Source organism: Bubalus kerabau, chromosome 10 (genome assembly GCF_029407905.1).
Source record: "Bubalus kerabau isolate K-KA32 ecotype Philippines breed swamp buffalo chromosome 10, PCC_UOA_SB_1v2, whole genome shotgun sequence".
Taxonomy (NCBI): Eukaryota; Metazoa; Chordata; class Mammalia; order Artiodactyla; family Bovidae; genus Bubalus; species Bubalus kerabau.
Window position 1 is genome coordinate 18,718,749 of NC_073633.1, and position 19,458 is coordinate 18,738,206.

The 19,458-nt window shown below is 39.5% G+C and overlaps 1 protein-coding gene across 9 annotated transcripts in view; it reads left to right on the forward strand.

The window, feature by feature from the left end:
- MAP2K5 (mitogen-activated protein kinase kinase 5) overlaps window positions 1–19,458 on the forward strand; it is a 266,322-nt gene that overhangs the window by 18,437 nt on the left and 228,427 nt on the right. For 6 of the 9 annotated variants that reach the window (XM_055536810.1, XM_055536808.1, XM_055536811.1 and 3 more), the window contains exon 3: window positions 5,044–5,111. In XM_055536810.1, coding sequence (XP_055392785.1) covers window positions 5,044–5,111 — 68 coding nt within the window. Of the gene's footprint in view, window positions 1–5,043; window positions 5,112–12,146; window positions 12,687–13,978; window positions 15,484–15,773; window positions 16,665–19,458 lie in introns of those variants that run through there. The other 3 variants (XM_055536814.1, XM_055536812.1, XM_055536813.1) reach the window with 3 other exon arrangements.

The window sequence follows — 19,458 nt, forward strand, 5'->3', positions numbered from 1 at the left end:
CATAGCCTTAACTAGATGGACCTTTGTTGACAAAGTAATGTCTTTGCTTTTTAATATGCTGTCTAGGTTGGTCATAGCTTTCCTTCCAAGGAGTAAGCGTCTTTTAATTTCATGGCTGCAGTCACCATCTGCAGTGATTTTGGAGCCCAGAAAAATAAAGTCTGACACTGTTTCCACTGTTTCCCCATCTATTTGCCATGAAGTGATGGGACCGGATGCCATGATCTTACTTTTCTGAATGTTGAGCTTTAAGCCAACTTTTTCACTCTCCACTTTCACTTTCATCAAGAGGCTCTTTAGTTCCTCTTCACTTTCTGCCATAAGGGTGGTGTTATCTGCATATCTGAGGTTATTGATATTTCTCCCGGCAGTCTTGATTCCAGCTTGTGCTTCTTCCAGCCCAGCATTTCTCATGATGTACTCTGTATATAAGTTAAATAAGCAGGGTAACAATATACAGCCCTGACGTACTCCTTTTCCTATTTGGAACCAGTCTGTAGTTCCATGTCCAGTTCTAACTGTTGCTTCCTGACCTGCATACAGGTTTCTCAAGAAGCAGGGCAGGTGGTCTGGTATTCCCATCTCTTTCAGAATTTTCCACAGGTTTATTGTGATCCACACAGTCAAAGGCTTTGGCATAGTCAATAAAGCAGAAATAGATATTTTTCTGGAACTCTCTTGCTTTTTTGATGATGTAGCGGATGTTGGCAATTTAATCTCTGGTTGCTCTGACTTTTCTAAAACCCAAGAAAAAGAAATGCAGAAAGGCAAAATGGCTGTCTGAGGAGGCCTTGCAAATAGCTGTGAAAAGAAGAGAAGCGAAAAGCAAAGGAGGAAAGGAAAGATATAAGCATCTGAACGCAGAGTTCTGAAGAATAGCAAGGATAGATAAGAAAGCCTTCCTTAGTGATCAGTGCAAGGAAATAAAGGAAACAAGAGAATGGGAAAGACTAGAGATCTCTTCAAGAAAATTAGAGATACCAAGGGAACATTTCATGCAAAGATGGGCTCAATAAAGGACAGAAATGGTATGGACCTAACAGAAGCAGAAGATGTTAAGAAGAGGTGGCAAGAATACACAGAAGAACTATACAAAAAAGATCTTAATAACCCAGATAATCATGATGGTGTGATCACTCACCTAGAGCCAGACATCCTGGAATGTGAATTCAAGTAGGCCTTAGGAAGCATCACTACGAACAAAGCTAGTGCAGGTGATGGAATTCCAGTTGAGCTATTTCAGATCCTAAGATGATGCTGTGAAAGTGCTGCACTCATTATGTCAGCAAATTGGAAACTCAGCAGTGGCCCAGGACTAGAAAAGGTCAGTTTTCATTCCAGTCCCAAAGAAGGGCAATGCCAAAGAATGCTCAAATACAGTGAGTACAGATATTTCCGTAAACTTCTGATTTCAGTTCCTTTGGATACAGACCCAGCAGTACAATTGCTGGATCATATATTAGTTGTAATTTTAATTCTTTGAGGAACCACATACTATTTTCCACAGTGGTTGTTTCAGTTTACATTCCTACCTACAGTACATGAGGGTTCTCTTTTCTCTGCATTCTCACCAACACTTGTTCTCTCTTGTCTTTTTAATGATAGTGTAACAAGTGTGAGGGGATACTTCATCTCAGTTTTGATTTGCATATCCCTGATGATTAGAGATGTGGAGCACCTTTCTGTGTACCCATTGGCCCTTCGTATATCTTTCTCGAAATTCCTTGTCTTTAGAGAGAAGTGTATTCTCATTTTAAATTTCAAAGCCAATGATTTGCTCTTGGGTTGCCATCATGGCTTAGATTTTGCCTTTGGGCCAGAATCATTTGTCTTCTCTTAGTGTAATTACTTTTTCAACTCGGTCTCCTTTCTGACAAGAACAAGGAGTCTTCATTAAAACTACTAATTGCAATTATTAAAGAATGAAGTAGACAGTCCTTCAAAGAGCAATCTGTAAGGGAAAGTAGTTCCTACATAAAATGAAGCCTCTCATTAATCCATGAGAACTACTAATCACTCTGTCTTATAAACCTGATTCTGTCCTCAGGCTTTATTAGAATGCGTCTTTCAAGTTCCCTTGTCTCCTTATGAGACAGCACTTCAGGTTTGCATCGAAGTTGCTCTGGCGTTTTGTCTTAAGTTTTTTCTGTCCACTTAGAGCAGAGTGCCCTTTAGTGTTTCATCGCTGCTTTCTATGGAACTGCTAAGTAAGAGATTATTCTGGTAACTGACTTCCCTCACAGTTACCAGATTATTTATGGTAACTGAACTAATCCTTCAGTGATTTCATAGAATTTTAGAATTATACAGTCTTTGGTTTTAAGTAGCCTTAAAGGTTCAAGCCCAAGCTTGAGAGCTTAGAGAATTATTTTTGTTGTTATTGTTACTGATTTAGAGAGACTGTGATTGAAACAGTTTTTTTCTGAAATCTGTGCCTTCTCTTTAAAAATTATAAAAAGGCTCTTCACCTGTTTTATTAACTCCAAGTACTTGTTCATTGCATGTGGACAGTGCCTCATTGAGTCTAGCGTGTATCGGGATTTGAAGGTCATCGTCCCTTTGCAGCCAGCATCTCTACAGCTAGCTGTGGTGCAGCGATGAGGTTTACATGAAGCCACTTCGTTCAGACCGAAAATTTTACCAACTTCAGGACTTCATCAAGAACAAATCATTTTAGTCCACATCCAAACTGAGAATTTAACTTGCTTTTAAAACAAAAAATGTAAAGCGCTTTCATATGTGGTGCTATGTAACATTATATTCCTTTTTACAGTGTCTGTTTTTTTCTCCTTTGTTTCCTGCATTTATGTGACAGCTTTTTGACTTAACCTTGAAAATATTAGTTTCTGGAACCTATGTAGGAACTATCTGTTTCCAAAATTAGAACAGCATTTTTCTCCCAGTTTGACTCTAGCCTATAGCTTAAAGAAAGAAAGAGAGGGAAGGAAAATGCTGGATTTCTGTGTAGTTCTTTGTATATGTAACCTCCGTAGGAATATGCCTTCTTTGTTCCTGAAGGTGACCGCTGTGTGCCGTTTATACTTAAGAGAGGCAGCTCTTGGTAGGTAATACCAGTGGTGATTGTTGCAGCTCCTAGCTATGTGAATATTCAGTGTGACTTGATGATACTGATTTACTTCCAGTTGCGGAACTCTGCAGGAGTGAACCTATGTCTAGGATCCAGAACAGTTACTCTGGAGGGAAAACCCCAGTGAGAGCTGTTGGCCTGGTCACTGAACAGGACAAATTCAGATGCTGCTTTCCCTCGTACTGTCAGATTGCTGTTGGCTGTGAGGGAGAAAAAGAAGGTAGCATTGTGCTCTGAAATAGGCTAAGTAGGAGAGAAAACAGTCTCCCTCTTAGAAGGTTCCCGTGGCCTGGTCACCAAACAGTGGGCTATCTTAAAAAAAGCAGCTAGACAGGAGGGAGGGCCTGCTGAGGTTTGGTGGGTAAAGATCCGGGTGCTAAACTGAACTCCCCCTATATTTTCAGTAAGAGTTCTCAGAGCATGTCATGCTAGCTTATTCTCTTTATGATGAGAGATTTGTCTTTTTCTCCAGGCCTGGGATCAGGTTCTCTGCCTCTGATCGAATCAGCAATTAGATGCCCAAGAGTGACCAAAATAAATAAATAAATAAATCCTAGCTTGGTTTCAGAAATGCACACCAGTGGAGGCACCCGTTTGAGAGCCAGCCTGTCCCTTCTGCGTTGTCCCCTTGGGAGGCTGTGTACGGCTTCCATCAATGTTGCCCTTGCTCAAAATGTTTTTGGCATTTTTCAATCAACTGTACATTTAGAGTCTACCAAGTATGCCGTTTTCCTGTTGACAGATCTTTATCCTCAGAAGGATGAAATAGCTAGCTAAATATTTAGAAATAACCAGAAGTCATTCTGCCTGGCAGATAGTATGGATGAATGAGTGATCAGATGTGGACAGTTTCATTAGGGACTAAAAACAAGATCTGGTATTTTTGCTTGACTTATCTTCAGGTTCAGAAAGCAGTTTTGGAGACATATTTCACGACTATTTTAATTAAGGGAAGGATCAGTGAAATTAGTGTATTGTTCTGGATGTGGCTCCTTTGATGATCCACTTACTCAGATTTACCCATTCTTGTTCAGTATTTTGTGAAGTCTTATTATCCTCTAGTTTTAAGACAGTTTAAATGATTTCACAGTAGTGCAAATCACCATTTGAAGCTTTCTGTGGTCATAAAGTACTCAGTATAAGTGAAACAGTTCAGAAAATGAGAGATCAAGTGGGTTATGAGGAGAACTGTATTACAGTTGCTTTGTAAGTTAACCTTACACTGGGCTCTCAGTTCCGTAAAAAAGGGAATGATAATAATCAAGTCATATTGTCCACATCATAGAATCGTTATGAGGCTTTTAAGGGTGTATGGAGCATAAATCACAGTGCCTTGTGTTATAGTAGTGTTCAGTAAATGATAGCCATTTTTATTATGCTATTATGACATGACAGATTGCCGGGAGAAAGGAAGAATGGAGAAATAGAGGGATAGGGTGCCGTGTGGGAAAGCAAAAAGTACTCATAGTTGAATAAGATTGGCCTTTCTTCAGTTTTTAAAGTTCTTCAAACCAAACCTGTTCATACTCCAGTTGTATGTACTTTATTTTTAAAATATTTATTTACTTATTTGGCTGTGCCATGCAACATGTGTGATTTCAGTGTCCCGACCAGGGATTGAACCCATGCTCCCTGCAGTGGAAGCCCAGAGTCTTAACCACTAGACTGCCAGGGAAATCCCTGTATTTGCATTAACTTAGGTTCCTGTCATAAATGACATGAGCAATATTTTAATTTTCAGCTGTCCCTAAAATTTATAGTTCTTTATTGAGATTCTGTTGTATTCTGAACAAAAAAACCAAAACAGCAAGCTAATAATGTCAACATCTGCAACATACAGTGTTGGGGATGTGGACATCAAGTTTGTACAAACCAATTGTATTATGTTTCCAGCTGACATGGTTTTCGTATATTAAAAAAATCTTACCACGTACATTATGTTGCTTTTTAAACAGATGAAGATGAAGATGGTGATCGAATTACAGTGAGAAGTGATGAAGAAATGAAGGCAATGCTGTCATATGTAAGTCTACTACTAATGAGGGCTTTTCTAAAAATCTTGTTGTAATTGAGGATGCAGTTTCTTGATGTAGTGAAGATATGAAAGTAAATCACAGTTGCTCTTAACATTTTTCTATACAATATGTAAAATTTTTAAAGATCTCCTTACGTGAAAGTTAAGGGCATTCTTTTCAAAAGACACTTACTGATCATATCATGAACATTAAGAATAATGCATCTTAATGACTTTTGCATTAGGTATGGCGCAGACTAAATGGACTATCAATTTCCTGTATTTTTTATGCAGTACTTAAAGTAACGGCTCATTAAAAATGAACCCCTGGGCTCTAAAAAATTTTTCAAAATCTACTTTCAACTGGAGATCCCTTTCACCCCTTCCAAACAGACTGTAGTTATAATGTAGCTGCTGGCTTAATGTGGATACATGACTTACAGATGTACTCTCAGTGATTTTATATACTAACCACCCCACCCTAAAACGAACTGCAGGGTTACTTACTGAATCTAAGTGATTTGAATATATCCCCAAATGACTTTTCTTTTGTGTTTCAAATTTCAGTGAAAATTTGCATTAACATTTGTCTCAGGGCCAAGGTAGATAGACAAGAAAAAAGGATACATTTCTAAAACTTTAATACTAAGCTTGAATAATTTAGCTACTCTGGAGAGAAATAGCTTCCCTGAACCCTGGTTTGTTCTTTTCTCTTATTTCATTTTTTCTTAATTCATTTTATTTTTTCTGAGCTTGCAGTCTGTGTACAAAACCTTCTCTAGTGGTCTGGTGAAGAGAGCATTAGACTGGAAGTCAGGAGACCACTGCCCTTTTCTGGCTTCCCGGCCTTAGGCAGAACACTTAACCTTTCTGTGCAGTAGTTGCCTCATCTGTCAATTGTGGATAATAATACTTGTCCTTTCTTCTGCACAGGGTCATTGTAATGGTCAAATGGGATAATAGATGTGAAACCCTTTGAAAAGTTAAAAATTCTATACAAATGCAAAGTGGTATTATGGTGGAAATGATGGAACTGGCACCCTGGCTTTTCAGTGAGTCTCTAATCTTAGCAAATGATTAGGTTGTAGGTTTTTAACCAGGATATTGTTTCATTGTAATGAAAACTGTAAAATATCTGTATGGGTTTCCACCAAGAGTTTTAATTTAGGGTAGGAGGAAAGAGAAGAAGAAGGATGGCATGGTTAACAGAGCGTTGCATTCAGACCAGCACAGAGTAGAAAAGTCAATTTCCCATTGACTTCACATTAACTTATTTGAGAGTCTTTGTGCCCTGAGAATTTAGAGCAGGGCTCATCAGTACCTTGAAAGGCAGAGTAGGATTGTCTGCTGAAAGGTCTAGCACTAGTATTGATTGATCAACTACCTCTCCTGAGAATGTGACATGCTTATTTTTAGAAAACACACACACACAGATGGATTCCAGTTTTTTCACATGGATCCACTGCAGAGAGAACATTGCTGACATCCATGTACTTTCATTATGTCTCTGACATGATCTCACACAAAATTGTGCTTTCAAAAATGTACTTTTGGGAAGATCTAACAAACTGTGCTCTTTGAGAAGTGTCACTACATGTGATCCTAGTGGTGGTCATAATTATTTCCATTGCTGAGTGCCCATTTTACACTAGATGCTTAAGGTATTTAGTTTCCTTTGGCTTTAATCATCACTCTGTAAAGTAGATATTATCATCCCTACCTTTCAGACGGGGAAGCTACGGTTAAGAGACATGCCCAAGGTCTTACAGCTATATGAGTATGAATATGGACTATACGTTCAGCTTCTTCTTGTGCCAAGGCACGTGCTCCTTCGCTGTTTCATACTGCTGCTCTCCCACCCACCTTCTTGCACATTAGTACTGGGAGCTTTCTATGTGTTAAAAAATGAGCTTTTTTTTTTTTTAATTAAAAAAAAAGTTTTAAAAATTGTAAAAAACAGAGTACATTTTGTAAGATCTTATTGGCTTTATATAATGATTCATGAATTGGGCAACATCCCATCCAGCAGATAGAAAGGCACTCTAAAGACGTGGCAGGAGACAGGACAAGGAAGTCACTTTAGCCAAGAGCTGATGGTTTCAGGCAAGGTCACCTTCCTCTGGGGAACAGCAGGGGTCTGTCAGGTGGATGACCTCCCTGGCAATGACCCGGAAATTCCAGACTGACTGGTTAAGGTTATGTTCCTCAGAGAGTTTTATGTAAAACTCACTGCATTTTTCTTATGTTCGTTCATTTGCTGGGGATGGTGAAAACTTTTTTCTGTAAACTGGCAGTGGTTCATAGAATGGGGTCTAGATGATGAGGTCTGAGTTTTCTCTTTAATTCACTTGATATTCATAGATAAGAACCTGAGGCCCCAAGATAGAGCTCCACTCCCCAGACTGTGAATGTTGGAGCAGATTATTTTAAAATGACAATGAAAATAACCCTGAGAGAGATAACAGGTTTTAAGTTATTTAAAACCTAACTGGATTTCCTTTTGCTCTTATCTGTTGAGGCAGCCTCTACCATCAGATACTCTTTGTTTATGTAGAGTCAGGCTCTGAATAAACAATTAAATAGTAAAGAGTAGAGGAAGCTCTGTCTCAAAGCACAAACAGGTTTGGTTGGCTGCCATTTTGATCTGTTTTGGTTTTTATGGTTGAAATTCCTTTGGGTTACAGTTTTGCCATAAAGAGAACAATTTGGACTTAACCTCACAATAGATTTTGGTTGATAGTCTTCAGTTGCCAACCTGGTATTAAAAACCTGTATTGGCCTTTTATTTTTTAAGTTCGGTTTGGCTCTGAAAAATTTTGATTCCAGGACTTGGGACCACATATTTACTGTTAAAAAAAAAAAAAAAAAAAAAAGCTATGCTTTTCATGTGGAATTCAATAAATTTGCAGTCACTTTAGTATTTCTTTAAAAACCATATGGGGAAAGCAAAACTAGACATGTTTTTGCCATAAATCCTTTAATCATTCTTTTAAAAAAAAGCTACGGTGTCTGAGTTGAAACTTGCAGAATTTCCCCCCTCCTTGGATGTAAGCATTTTCTGGCTTTGGGCCATCAGAAGCATAAGTTTGTATCAGTAATTTAAATAGACTTTTGTATTAGACCTGAAAATGTTGCCTTTTTAATTGAAAACTTATCAATTATTTAAATTGCCAGCAGCCTGAGGCTGTTAATTTCATGTGTGCCGTAATAACGGCATACAGTGGTTTTGATGCATGTGACACGCAGAATGTCGCGTTGTGGTAAGGATTTGTCATGACAGTAGGTTGTGCGCTGTTAAATAATAACTAGCACATTAACCAAAGTCTGTTGTCACACATTAGCACCATTTTATGTGTTATTTAGAAGTTGTATTCTTTTCTTCATTAGATATATTTTTAAGAGATAATGAGAAGAAAACAAAGCTATAATAAATTGTCTTTTAAGAAAATGTAAAGTAATTTGGTCTCCAAGGAGATATTTAATGTATTGAGAGAATTCAGCAGCCAAGTGTTATTACAGCACCATTGTGATCGCTCTCTGCGTTTTGTTATGAGTTTGTGTTAATCAACAATCTGTTTTTATAGCGTAGTTTCTTGTAAGTTATGTTGTTAGAATATTCCACTTCTGGGATCGTGGCTTTTCCTCTGACACTATTGTATCTTTTTAATTTCTCCATAAAGTATTTTTTTAATTAGAATTTGAAATGCTTTATTAGAAAAAAAAAATACACCCAACCTACATATCCTGAAAACTAAATACCTGATCATTGCTAATTATTTAAAGGACCCTGTTAAATACTCCCTTAAAGTAGTTTAAATTGTTTTGTTGTTCTTGTTCTCCTCTCTCATTTTCTAGAAGGATAGACGATAGTCTGCTGCTTTTCTCCTCCCATCTTTTTGTATTGTTGTCTGGTAGTGCTGACCTCATTTCCTTACAGCATGAAACATCAGTGCTGGGCCTTATTTCGTAAGCTTTATTTATCATTGAGACTCAGTTATAGGTGGGGGTTGTTTTAATGTTAACCTCTGCTTTTAGGTGACCTTTCTTCAAGGAACTCAGCAGTACATCTTACTTTTGTAAATGGACTCGTATTTGTTTCTGCTAAATCCTGTGGCTAGTAAAGGGTTTATTACACTTAGTTCTCTTGATACTGAGAGGCTTGTATGAGTGGAAAACAGTATTAATAAGAATTATTTTCTTCATTTTGCCTAATCTCTCTATTTACACCATTTCTCCACATTGCCAGAAGAATGTGGGATGGGTTTAACTGTAACACCTCCCATTATGGCAGACATTGTGTATTATTGGAGTGTAAGTATTCCCTTTGACATACTTGACTCTAGTGTACCTTGTTAGATGTTGGGTACCATGAGGGAGAATACCCTTTGACTTCTGTAGCACCTTGTAAATTGGGATATGATTCACTTTATCCTAGTTTTATGCATAACTTGGAGATTGCCTCAGAAATCATAGTTGCTCAATAGATAGCCAGTGGAAATTTGCTGCATGACTCAGGGAACTCAAACTGGGACTCTGCAGTAGCCTAGAGGGATGGGATGGAGAGGGAGGTGGGAGGGAGATTTAAGAGGGAGGGGACATATGTATACCTATGGCTGATTCATGTTGATGTATGGCAGAAACCAACACAATTCTGTAAAGCAATATCCTTCAATTAAAAAATAAATTTTTTTAAAAAAGAAAAAAATCATAGTTGCTCAAGTAGAGTTGGAAGAAACCCTTAGAGGGTTCGTCTCAACTGTTTGAGACCATTGTCCAGCTGTCTCATTTTACAGATAAGGAAACTGAGGCCCAGCAAGATCAGATTCAGTTTGAGGTTATATTGCTAATAAATGGGAAGGCCTGGACACAGACCTAGGTCCTGGAATCCCAGTCTTCACTCCTGGTTAAGTGATGTTTTTGTTTTGGCATTTATTGAGATCCTACAGAAGAAGCTTTGCAAATACCACTGTTTTCCTGATAACAAAAAAATAATGCTACTTAGTAGCATGTTAGTGTACCTGAGTTTGAAAAGGACTATAAAGAAATACTCTGGGCTTTTGAAGTTTCCTTCCTACAGGGCTGAATTTTACCTTAGGATGTGTTGCCCAGTTAGCTGTTAAACTTTTAATAGCCTTAGGGCCTTTACGATTAGGAAGTTTTCTACATAGAGCAGAGATTGGAAGCTCTTTTCCACATGGTGCTTTTAAATATGCTCCACATTAAGTCAGTCCAGCTTACTTTGTAGACCAAAATAGCTTGGTCTTCAGTGAATGGTTAGTCCCATCGTTTGTCATGATCCATCCAAACAACTGGTAATACTCGATACTCTCCTGGTAGGGTAGGGAAACGGTGAAAAGAACAAGACAGGAAAACTGAATGCAATAAACAAATGGTGTTGGAAATTATTTAGCTTTTTTTTTTTAAATTGGAATAGTATCATGCTTTAAGGTATAGAGCATGACACTTTACGACCCCATGGACTTTACAGTCTATAGAGTTCTCCAGGCCAGAATACTGAAGAGGATAGGTAGCCTTTCCCTTCTCCAGGGGATCTTCCCAACCCAGGGATCAAACCCAGGTCTCCTGCATTGCAGGCAGATTCTTTACCAGCTGAGTCACCAGGGAAGCCTAAGAATACTGGAGTGGGTAGCCTTTCCCTTCTCCAGGGGATCTTCCCAACCCAGGGATCAAACCCGGGTCTCCCGCATTGCAGGCAGATTCTTTACCAGCTGAGGCACAAGGGAAGCCTAAGAATACTGGAGTGGGTAGCCTGTCCCTTCTCCAGTGGATCTTCCCGACCCAGGAATCAAGCTGGGGTCTCCTGCATTGCAGGTGGATTCTTTACCAACTGAGCTATCCGGGAAGCCCAAATAAATGGTGTTGTAAATTAGTTTTTTTGTTTTTTTTTAATTGGAATAGTGTCGTACTCCAAGCTATAAGTAAAATTTTTGTATTTTTGTATCATCCTAGTCAAAGAATTAAACTTTTTTTCAGAGGCAGATTATTTTAACTTTCTTCTCTATGTTATCTGGGACATATGGATGTCCTTGAAATAGTGATAAGAATGTAGTGCCCCCTTATTTAGCCCCTCTTTGAAATACCTCAGGACATTTTTGCTAACAAGAAGCAGAAGCAGATGGCAGTTTGCATCAGATTATTAGGTAGCTCGTGGAAGCAAAGGAAGAGACAGCATAAGCAGGCCTCAGTCAGGGTGGCACCAGAGTATTCTGGGGCTTTGAACCACCAATATTTTGTCATTAATATGTCCACGCTCTTAGTTCAGCTCCCTCTCTATGGAGGGCTCAGGATGACCTACAGTTTGGGTCCTCTGGGGTCCTATGTTGAGGCAGCTGACATGAGGGGACCGAAAAATGCAGGACATCAATTAGGCTCTTAGGGGCTATCGTAGGAGCTTCTCTTCCAGAGAGATGTGGACTGGACAGAGATGATGGACGTCTAGCAGTCAGGTTGCTATGGGGCATAACCAAGGCATTAGGCTCTTGTTAGCACCTCCAAATGAACCCATTCTCTTAGGGCCAGTTTTACTGGAAACAAGAGGGGTGTTTTCTATATATATCTGAAAGGTGAACATAAATTTGCTATAACACAGTAAAGTTAGAGGAGTTCAGTACATTTTCAACTCATGACTATAATATGTCCAAAAAGGTATAAACTGTAACTGGAAATTAAAACAAGTTGTCTCTATTATTACAGGTCTCTCTGTTATATATTATTTACTCATCCTCACTGCCTTTTCATTAATTTTTTTAACAACATCTGAGCAGTAGGCTGAATCTTTGTTGAACACGATTGGAGCTGGCTAAATAAAGTAGTCTACTTGTAAGGGAATGTCCTGTTTGGCCTGCTATCTTTATGACCTGATGCTCCTGTTTTATTTAAGTGGTAGGTTCCCTGAAGCTATTTAAACTTCTCCTCCTTTGGAAGTATGGCAGAATTGCTACAACTTAGAGATCAGGTGAAAGGCCAGTGTAGGCAGTGCCTCCAGCCAACCATGGTGGTGACCAGTAAAGCCTTAGCTGAGAGGATCCCACAGGTTTTGGACCCATCGCTGAATACAAGTTTAAACTTCTGCCAACACGCATTACCTGAAACTCGGCCAAGTTGAATTTCATCTGCTGTTGGCTATCCAAACTTCAATTCCTATTAAGACCATCTGGAGTTCCCTAACATCATTTATAGTTTTACTGTCCAAAACAAATAGTGTTATCGTTAAACTTGGCCAACTTACTGTCTGTTTCATTTTCAAATCACTAATAAATACATTTGTCTGGTAACGTTGATCTATAAAGAGGCCCCAGAGTTGTTCCCTGCTGACCTTTCATTGGAAGACTTTTCATTGTGATTTTCTTTCTCTTCATCTAATCAATCCATGGCCATATGTGGACCCTTGGTCTAGAGTCATCTAAGAAAGAACATGTGTGCCTTGTAGTCACCTCAAGGCAGAGGAAATGAGTTTTCAGGGATTGAAGCCAGATAATAAAGATAGTTATTAATTTGGTATTCAAAATAGATTAGCTTCATGTGTTATTTTTGACTAAGGAGCTGCTGTGTGCTTCTTAAGAGGTGAGCATCATAGAAGGGATATGTCTTAAATTTAAAGTATAAGAAATAATTCAAAGAAAGTGTAATTGATGACATAGCTGAGTGTAATTGTTGTAATTGAATTTGTAGCCATCTGACAGAGTTAAGGTTGTTGAGTTCTTCACCAGGAAAACTAAATTATATAACCATGGACTGCAAATAGTTCGTTAGTTTATTGATTATTGCTGTAATTACTGACTCAGCTACATATAATGGGGTATGCTTGGAGTATTGACAAAACAGGAATTTAAAAATTTTATCATTAATAGGAAAAGCCAGCATGCTTATTTTTTTATAAGTATATCCTCATACTGTACTCTTTATATTGTCTGCTTGAAGGCATGCTAAGGAGAGATTAGAAACCTTTCTGTTATAAATGTATAGAAGAATAATAAATTTGATTTGAGTTGATATGTAAGACTTGCCACTAAGTTAGAGATCTAACCAATGAGAATACGTAGTCATCATGTCTGTATTATTTCCTATTGGCCTTCTCCCCTTGAACATATGCAGAGTGGCCATTATGCATATGCTACAGTGCTATATACTCTATGGCTAGATACTCTACTAGCTTCTTAGATTTTTTGGAGACAGGTCTTTTTGAAAATGTGAGGAAATGTATTTATTCTTTTCCCAGAAAATTCACACAGTGCAGCATTTCACCTAGGAGTTCAGGAATTTCAAGGATCTCCCAAGGCCCATATAGACACCAGATTAACACCTCTGGCATAAGACATAATAAAATACATGAGACATGGTCCATGCTCTTGATGAACTTCCAGATGGAGAAACAATGTTCCTTACAGTACCTTTCCACTTGTATTATTATTTATAGGGGAGTTGAGGGCATACTGACTCAGCCTTGATGAACATTACTTAAATGCTGCCTCTGTACTTGGTCTGAAGATTTCGGCAGTCTTGTTTAGTGGTTTCTATGTCACCCTATTGTTATGGCCATTTTTCTTGTATGTACTGTTGCTTGGAAGTGGGAGAGTCATAGTAACATGGTGCCCTATTTTAAGATATCTTTCAAGTACTTTATAAAATTGTTTCTTATATACCAGCTTCTATGATTGTGATGTTCCTGACACCTCTGTGAGGTGAACAAGGCAGATATTTTTTTCATATTTACAGCTGAGAATACTGAGGCACAAAGTTGCCTGCCTTTCTCAAGGTCACATGGCTGGTAAATGTAGAGATGGGACCTGAGATCACTCACTGATTTGCCCCTTTATTCATAGAGCCAGTTTTTTTTGTTTTGTTTTGTGTTTTGTTTTGGCTGTTCTGGGTCTTTGTTGCTACACGTGGACTTTCTCTAGTTGCAGAGAGCGGGGGCTACTCTTCACTGCAGTGTGAGACTTACTGTGGTGGCTTCTCTTGATGCAGAGCACAGGCTCCAGGGTGCATGGGCTCCAGGAGCTGCAGCACATGGAGCTTCGTAGTTGTGGCTCCTGGGCTCCAGAGCACGGGCTCAATAGTGTGGCGTGTGGGCTTAGTTGCTCTGTGGCATGTGGGATCCTCTCAAATCAGGGATCGAACCTGTGTCTCCTGCATTGGCAGGCAGATTCTACCACTGAGCCACCAGGGAAGCCTCCAGCCAGCTTTTCATACATTAAATATTTATCGGATGGCAAGTATCTAGCCAAGCCCTATGCTAGGTGGTAAAGATGCAGTGAACATATAGTTCACTCCTTCAGGAAGCTCATGGTTCAGTCAGGGAAGTTAACAAGAAAGGAAAGAGTGTTTCATGTGGAAGGACAGGAAAGACTCAGAAATACCAGGCAGAGTGATCAGTGCTCTCATATACCTAAGCATTTAGTATTCTGTGAGCTCAGAGAAGGAGCACCGGATCTAGCTTTGAAGACAGATAAGACTTCCTGAAGAGAGTAGTGTCTAGGTGGAGTAGCAAGGACAAGGGGACTGGAAAGGGTGTTTGAAGAGAGAGAATAGTGTGTTTAAAGGCCCAGGTGAAAGGATGCCTGGTGTATTTAGGAGGCACTGCCTGTGATCAGTGCGGTATGGACAGTGCGGGAGGGTTGAGATGAGGTTGCGAAGGCAGGTAGGCTCATGGAGGGCCCTAGCTTGAGGAAATGAGCAGTGGCGAGAATGTAGAGTTAGTAAGAAGGTGATGGATTAGGTGTGGGGAAGAAGGAAAGGAGTGGTCTGGAGGGCTCCCAGATAGCCGGTTTGGGAGGCTAGGTCATGGTGATGTCATTCATCCGGATGGTGAGCCCATCTGTTGGAAGACAGGCCTAGGGCATGAGGGAGGGTGGGAGAGGTGGGGACCTGTTGAATTTGAGGGGGCCTCTGGACAACCAGTTGGGTATGTTCCGAATCTTAGGAGAGAAATCTGGGCTGGAAATAAAGGTTTGTGATTCATCAGCTCCTAATTAGTCTCAGTGACTCCTCTGGTAATTGAAACCTTCGAAGTGGCTGAAGTTAACTCAAGGAGAGGATAAAAAAAAAAAAAAGGAAGGTTGATGAAAAGCCATGGGAAACTTGAGTATTTAAAGGAGGAATGGGGAAAGAATCACTTACAGGAAACTGAGCAGTGTGGCAAGAAAGACAGAAGGCAAATGTGGAGGGGTGGCGGAGCCCCTGAAGAAAGAGAGGTCACCAGCCAGCACAGGGCCTGCAGTATATGAATACCTTCCCACCGCCCCCGGCCTCTGAAAGGCCAGGCGCCATGGCTTCACTCGCACAGGTGACAGTGGAGAAGCCAGGCTCTCCACCAGCTCAGCAGTCCACCCAGTAGCCTGCTTTAGTTCAATCTTTTGAGGTATGAGAAATAGGAGATAGCTGATCTTTAAAAAAAAAAAAAAAAAGAAATGATTATATTTTAATACACAACCAAAATACGAAACACCATAGTAAATTGATGGCAATAAAATATGGTATTTCATTTGCATTGCATGACAAACAGTTAGCATCCTTAGTCATAAATGAGAATAACTTACCTTTTGACTCTCAACTAGCAAACAAACATTTTATGTTCTGAGTGCATGGACTAGAATGAAAGGAGTGTTTTTCTTGGTTGACTGATAAATGGTTTACTACATTTGTCAAATAGGTGTGATGATATTCCTAGAATAGGATGGGGTTGTGAGAAATTAGATGAATAAATGTAAATATCTAGTATTGTTACCAAGCAAGGACTCATGTGAATGAGGTACAGAACGCTCTTGGCAGTGGGTGTTTGTAGTGAAGTGGAGGTTTATTTGTCGGGCACCAAGCCAGGACAACGGGCAGCTCATGGTCCAAAGACCTAAATTCCTCCATGGCTTTCAGGTCGGGGTTTTTAAAGACAGTGTGAGGGGTGGGGGTCATAGGAAGTTGATCAGCTCATGGACCTTCTTCTGATTGCTTGGAGGTGAGGTTACAGGGTAAGGTTTCAGGAATCTCAACCTTCTGGTTCCAACCAGTCTGGGTCAGTTCCAACCAGTTCCAACCAGTGCTTGTGGTCAGCAAGTAGTCACCATCCTCCACCTGTTCCCTTTTAAATCTCTCAACCACTAATCATTACAGTTTACAAACGCCTTCACTAATCTATTGCTGCAGTTTAATTTTGAGCTTCACAGTAACCCTATATAACAGTTTCTATAGAACACAGATATGCATCAGATTGTTAACAATATCCCTTCAGGAGGAACTAAGCAGGCCTGTGATTCTGTGGTCCTAATAGTTTACTCCTTGCATCTGCTCTTTGGAACTCAGGGAAGCCTAGGAGACTAAAGTCTTTTTCTACAACAAGAAACAGAGGGCACAGAGGGGCTTTTGAACCCAGGAGGGCCCTGAAGGGTCTTACTTAAGTTTCAATCCCTCCTGTTTTTTTGATACTCCTTAATACTGAGGGGAACAGAGGTGGGACAAGAAAGGGAATAAAGGTTTGGATGGAGAAATTAATCATAAACTTGGCAGGGGCGTTGAGGGGCTCTGTCTCAGTATTGAGCCTAACACACAGTAGGTATCCAGTGGGTGGGAGTTATTTCTGGGTGTATCTCTCTTGCTGTCTCTTTGTTTTCTCTCCTTTCAACAGAGGACTTGTGCCTTGTAAAATTAAACTGTGCTGTATTGGAACTCAAGTTTTTATGTGGCAGATTTCCATGAAGAAAAAAGTGTTGTAATTATTGATTGGATTGTGCTGTTAGAATTAGAATTAGGTCCCTAATAGATAGGAATACTGTATGATAAACTTGCAAACAGAACAAAGCCAAAAATTGTACTTGTTATCCCCTTGTTGAATCTGGCCCTCTGTTTCAAATTAATTAGATTTTTGGATAACTATGCTAAACTTTGTCACATCCTTATTAAAATTGTTTAAGGATTTTGAAGAACATCTCAGAGGGACTTTGAAACTAATCTGAGTCTGGTACTGGAGATTCCATTAGCAATCACAAAACTGATTAATCTTTTACTCAGTTAGCGTATTGATTATTGCTGCAATTACTGCATGTAACAGATTCTACAGGGGATACCAGAGAAAACAACGTTTTATAACTGCCGCTGACGTGTTCAGAATGAATGCAGTCTTTTGTACTTTCCATACATACCGTTTTTGTATCTTTAAATCCTGGAACACTTCTGCTTAGAAAGTGCTGTGCTTAATGTTGTTTCACTGTTAGGAGGTTCACTTTTAAATCTCTCAACTATTAATCATTACCGTTTACAAATGCCTTCACTAATTCTATTGCTGCAGTTTAATTTTGAGCTTCACAGTAACCCTATATAATAGAGAAGCTATCTTTATTCTCATTCAGAGGAAACTAAGGTTCAGTGAGGTTAAATGACCTCCTGAAGGCTTTGCAGATTAATAAATGGCAGAATTGGTATCAGGCTCCATTTCAGTCAGTATGTATCAGACACCTACTATGTGCCAGGCTTTGTGTTAGGGGTAATGAAAGCTGGATAGGATAATAGAGGTTGAGCTAAGAAAGCTTTTTGGATAACTTCAAATTATAGCTCTATTAATGTTATAATGATCACTTTGTTATTTTTCTGTCTAAACCATATCATTAATAAATACCTTGGTGTAAAAGATTTAGATTTTTGTCTAGTTTGGTTGGTTGTCTTTTCATTTTGTTTTTATCTAGTACAAACCTAGTCTTTGTCATTATTGCTTATTTTATCACTATTAGAACAAAATTGGAAAGAATCCCTCTAAAGGGAAAATACATAAAACCCTGAGAGAGGATGAAGATCTAAAAGGAATTTGCTTTATAACTTGTTAAGTGCTCTCATATTTTCTCGTGTGAGTCTCACAATAATCCTGTGGGTACATACCACCTTCATTTTACAGCTGAGTAAGCTGAGACACTGTGAGCATTTCTTCACTGAGGTCATCAGTTGAAAGTGGCCAGTCCTGAGATCCCAGGGCTCGAGTCTCTAACTCGTCTCAGTGCCTTGCTCGTCTCTCTGGGCAGCACAGGCCTTGCGGCTCATCAGGACTGCTCCATGCCAGGAGCTACTGTGCATGGCCCACGTTTTATCCTTGTCCGTTGAGGAATGCCATGTGAGCAGTGGCCTAAGGTCCGAGCCCCCTTGGCAGCCACTCAGCCGTCACCAGGCCTGCCCCTGAGGGATCAGTTGCCTAGGGTGGGCCCATGCCATAGGTTTACTTACTCCTGTTTATAGTTTGCCCTTGAGGGTGAGTTACTTTGGAGTGTGGAACACAAGACTCTGTGTTAATATGAACACACATCAAACCCTGTGTTTTAGCAGGAGAAAATGTTCCTTGGATTTGGAAGAATTGTAGAAAACAAAAACAAATCCTAACCACTTGCTTTGAAGAAATTGTCAAGTGGCATGCTTAATATCATTACTGTGACTATGTTAATCAGCATACAGAGAGATGTTTATAGATTGCTAAAAAAATTCCTACAATGGTTATAAAAGTATGTATGGCTTGCCAGTTGATTTGGCGCAGCTCAGAAATGAAAGGGAAACCATTTTTATTTATATATTTTGTGAGGTAAATAAATAAAGTTGGAAAACAGGTCAATTTCATGCATGCAAGGTTTTATAGTAGGAAAAAAATACCTTGCACCTGTTCCGACCCTTTACATGTGAGGTTATTTGTTTTCAAACTTGACCCCAAGCACCAGTTTCAGGCAGCTGTAATTAACTTGTTAGATAAAAGCATAAGGACATTTTATTTGTTTTGATTTCCAGGGCTGCGGTCAAGTAGTAACTGGGATTGCTAACCTACTGCGCGGCGGCTAACTAAAGCCCAGCATTAGGCACAGGGAGCGCCGCCGCTGCTGCTGTCTTGCATCAGCATAAAAAGGCAGCAAGTTTTCTGACAGCTACTGATTGGAAAGGTGCTTGCAGCCTTCCAGAAGCAAGAGGGTACATGCCGTGGATCAATAACCAGCAAATTTCCCATTAAAAAGAATACCTGAGCAATGTTTCAAATAGCCACTGGCATCTTAATTTTCCATGGAAACCTCAAATACTTGTGTGCTGAGGACAAGTCATTTTCGGACAATTTTTCCAGACTACTTGTTAACAGTTATTGCTGTCCCGTAAGGTTGACAGCCTACAAGATTGATATTTCATTTACTTGTCATCCCTGTTTGAGTAATGGCGAGCACTATATTTCTGTGATTTTAAGGAATATAGTTTCCTGAAAGACATTTGCTTTAGTATGTATTCCAGAGAGTGTATCACATGTTTATGCTGTGTATATATACTTTTACATCATAGAGGGAAAAGATCAGCTTCCTTTATGGTTTGAAAGCTCTCAGAAGGCAGGGTA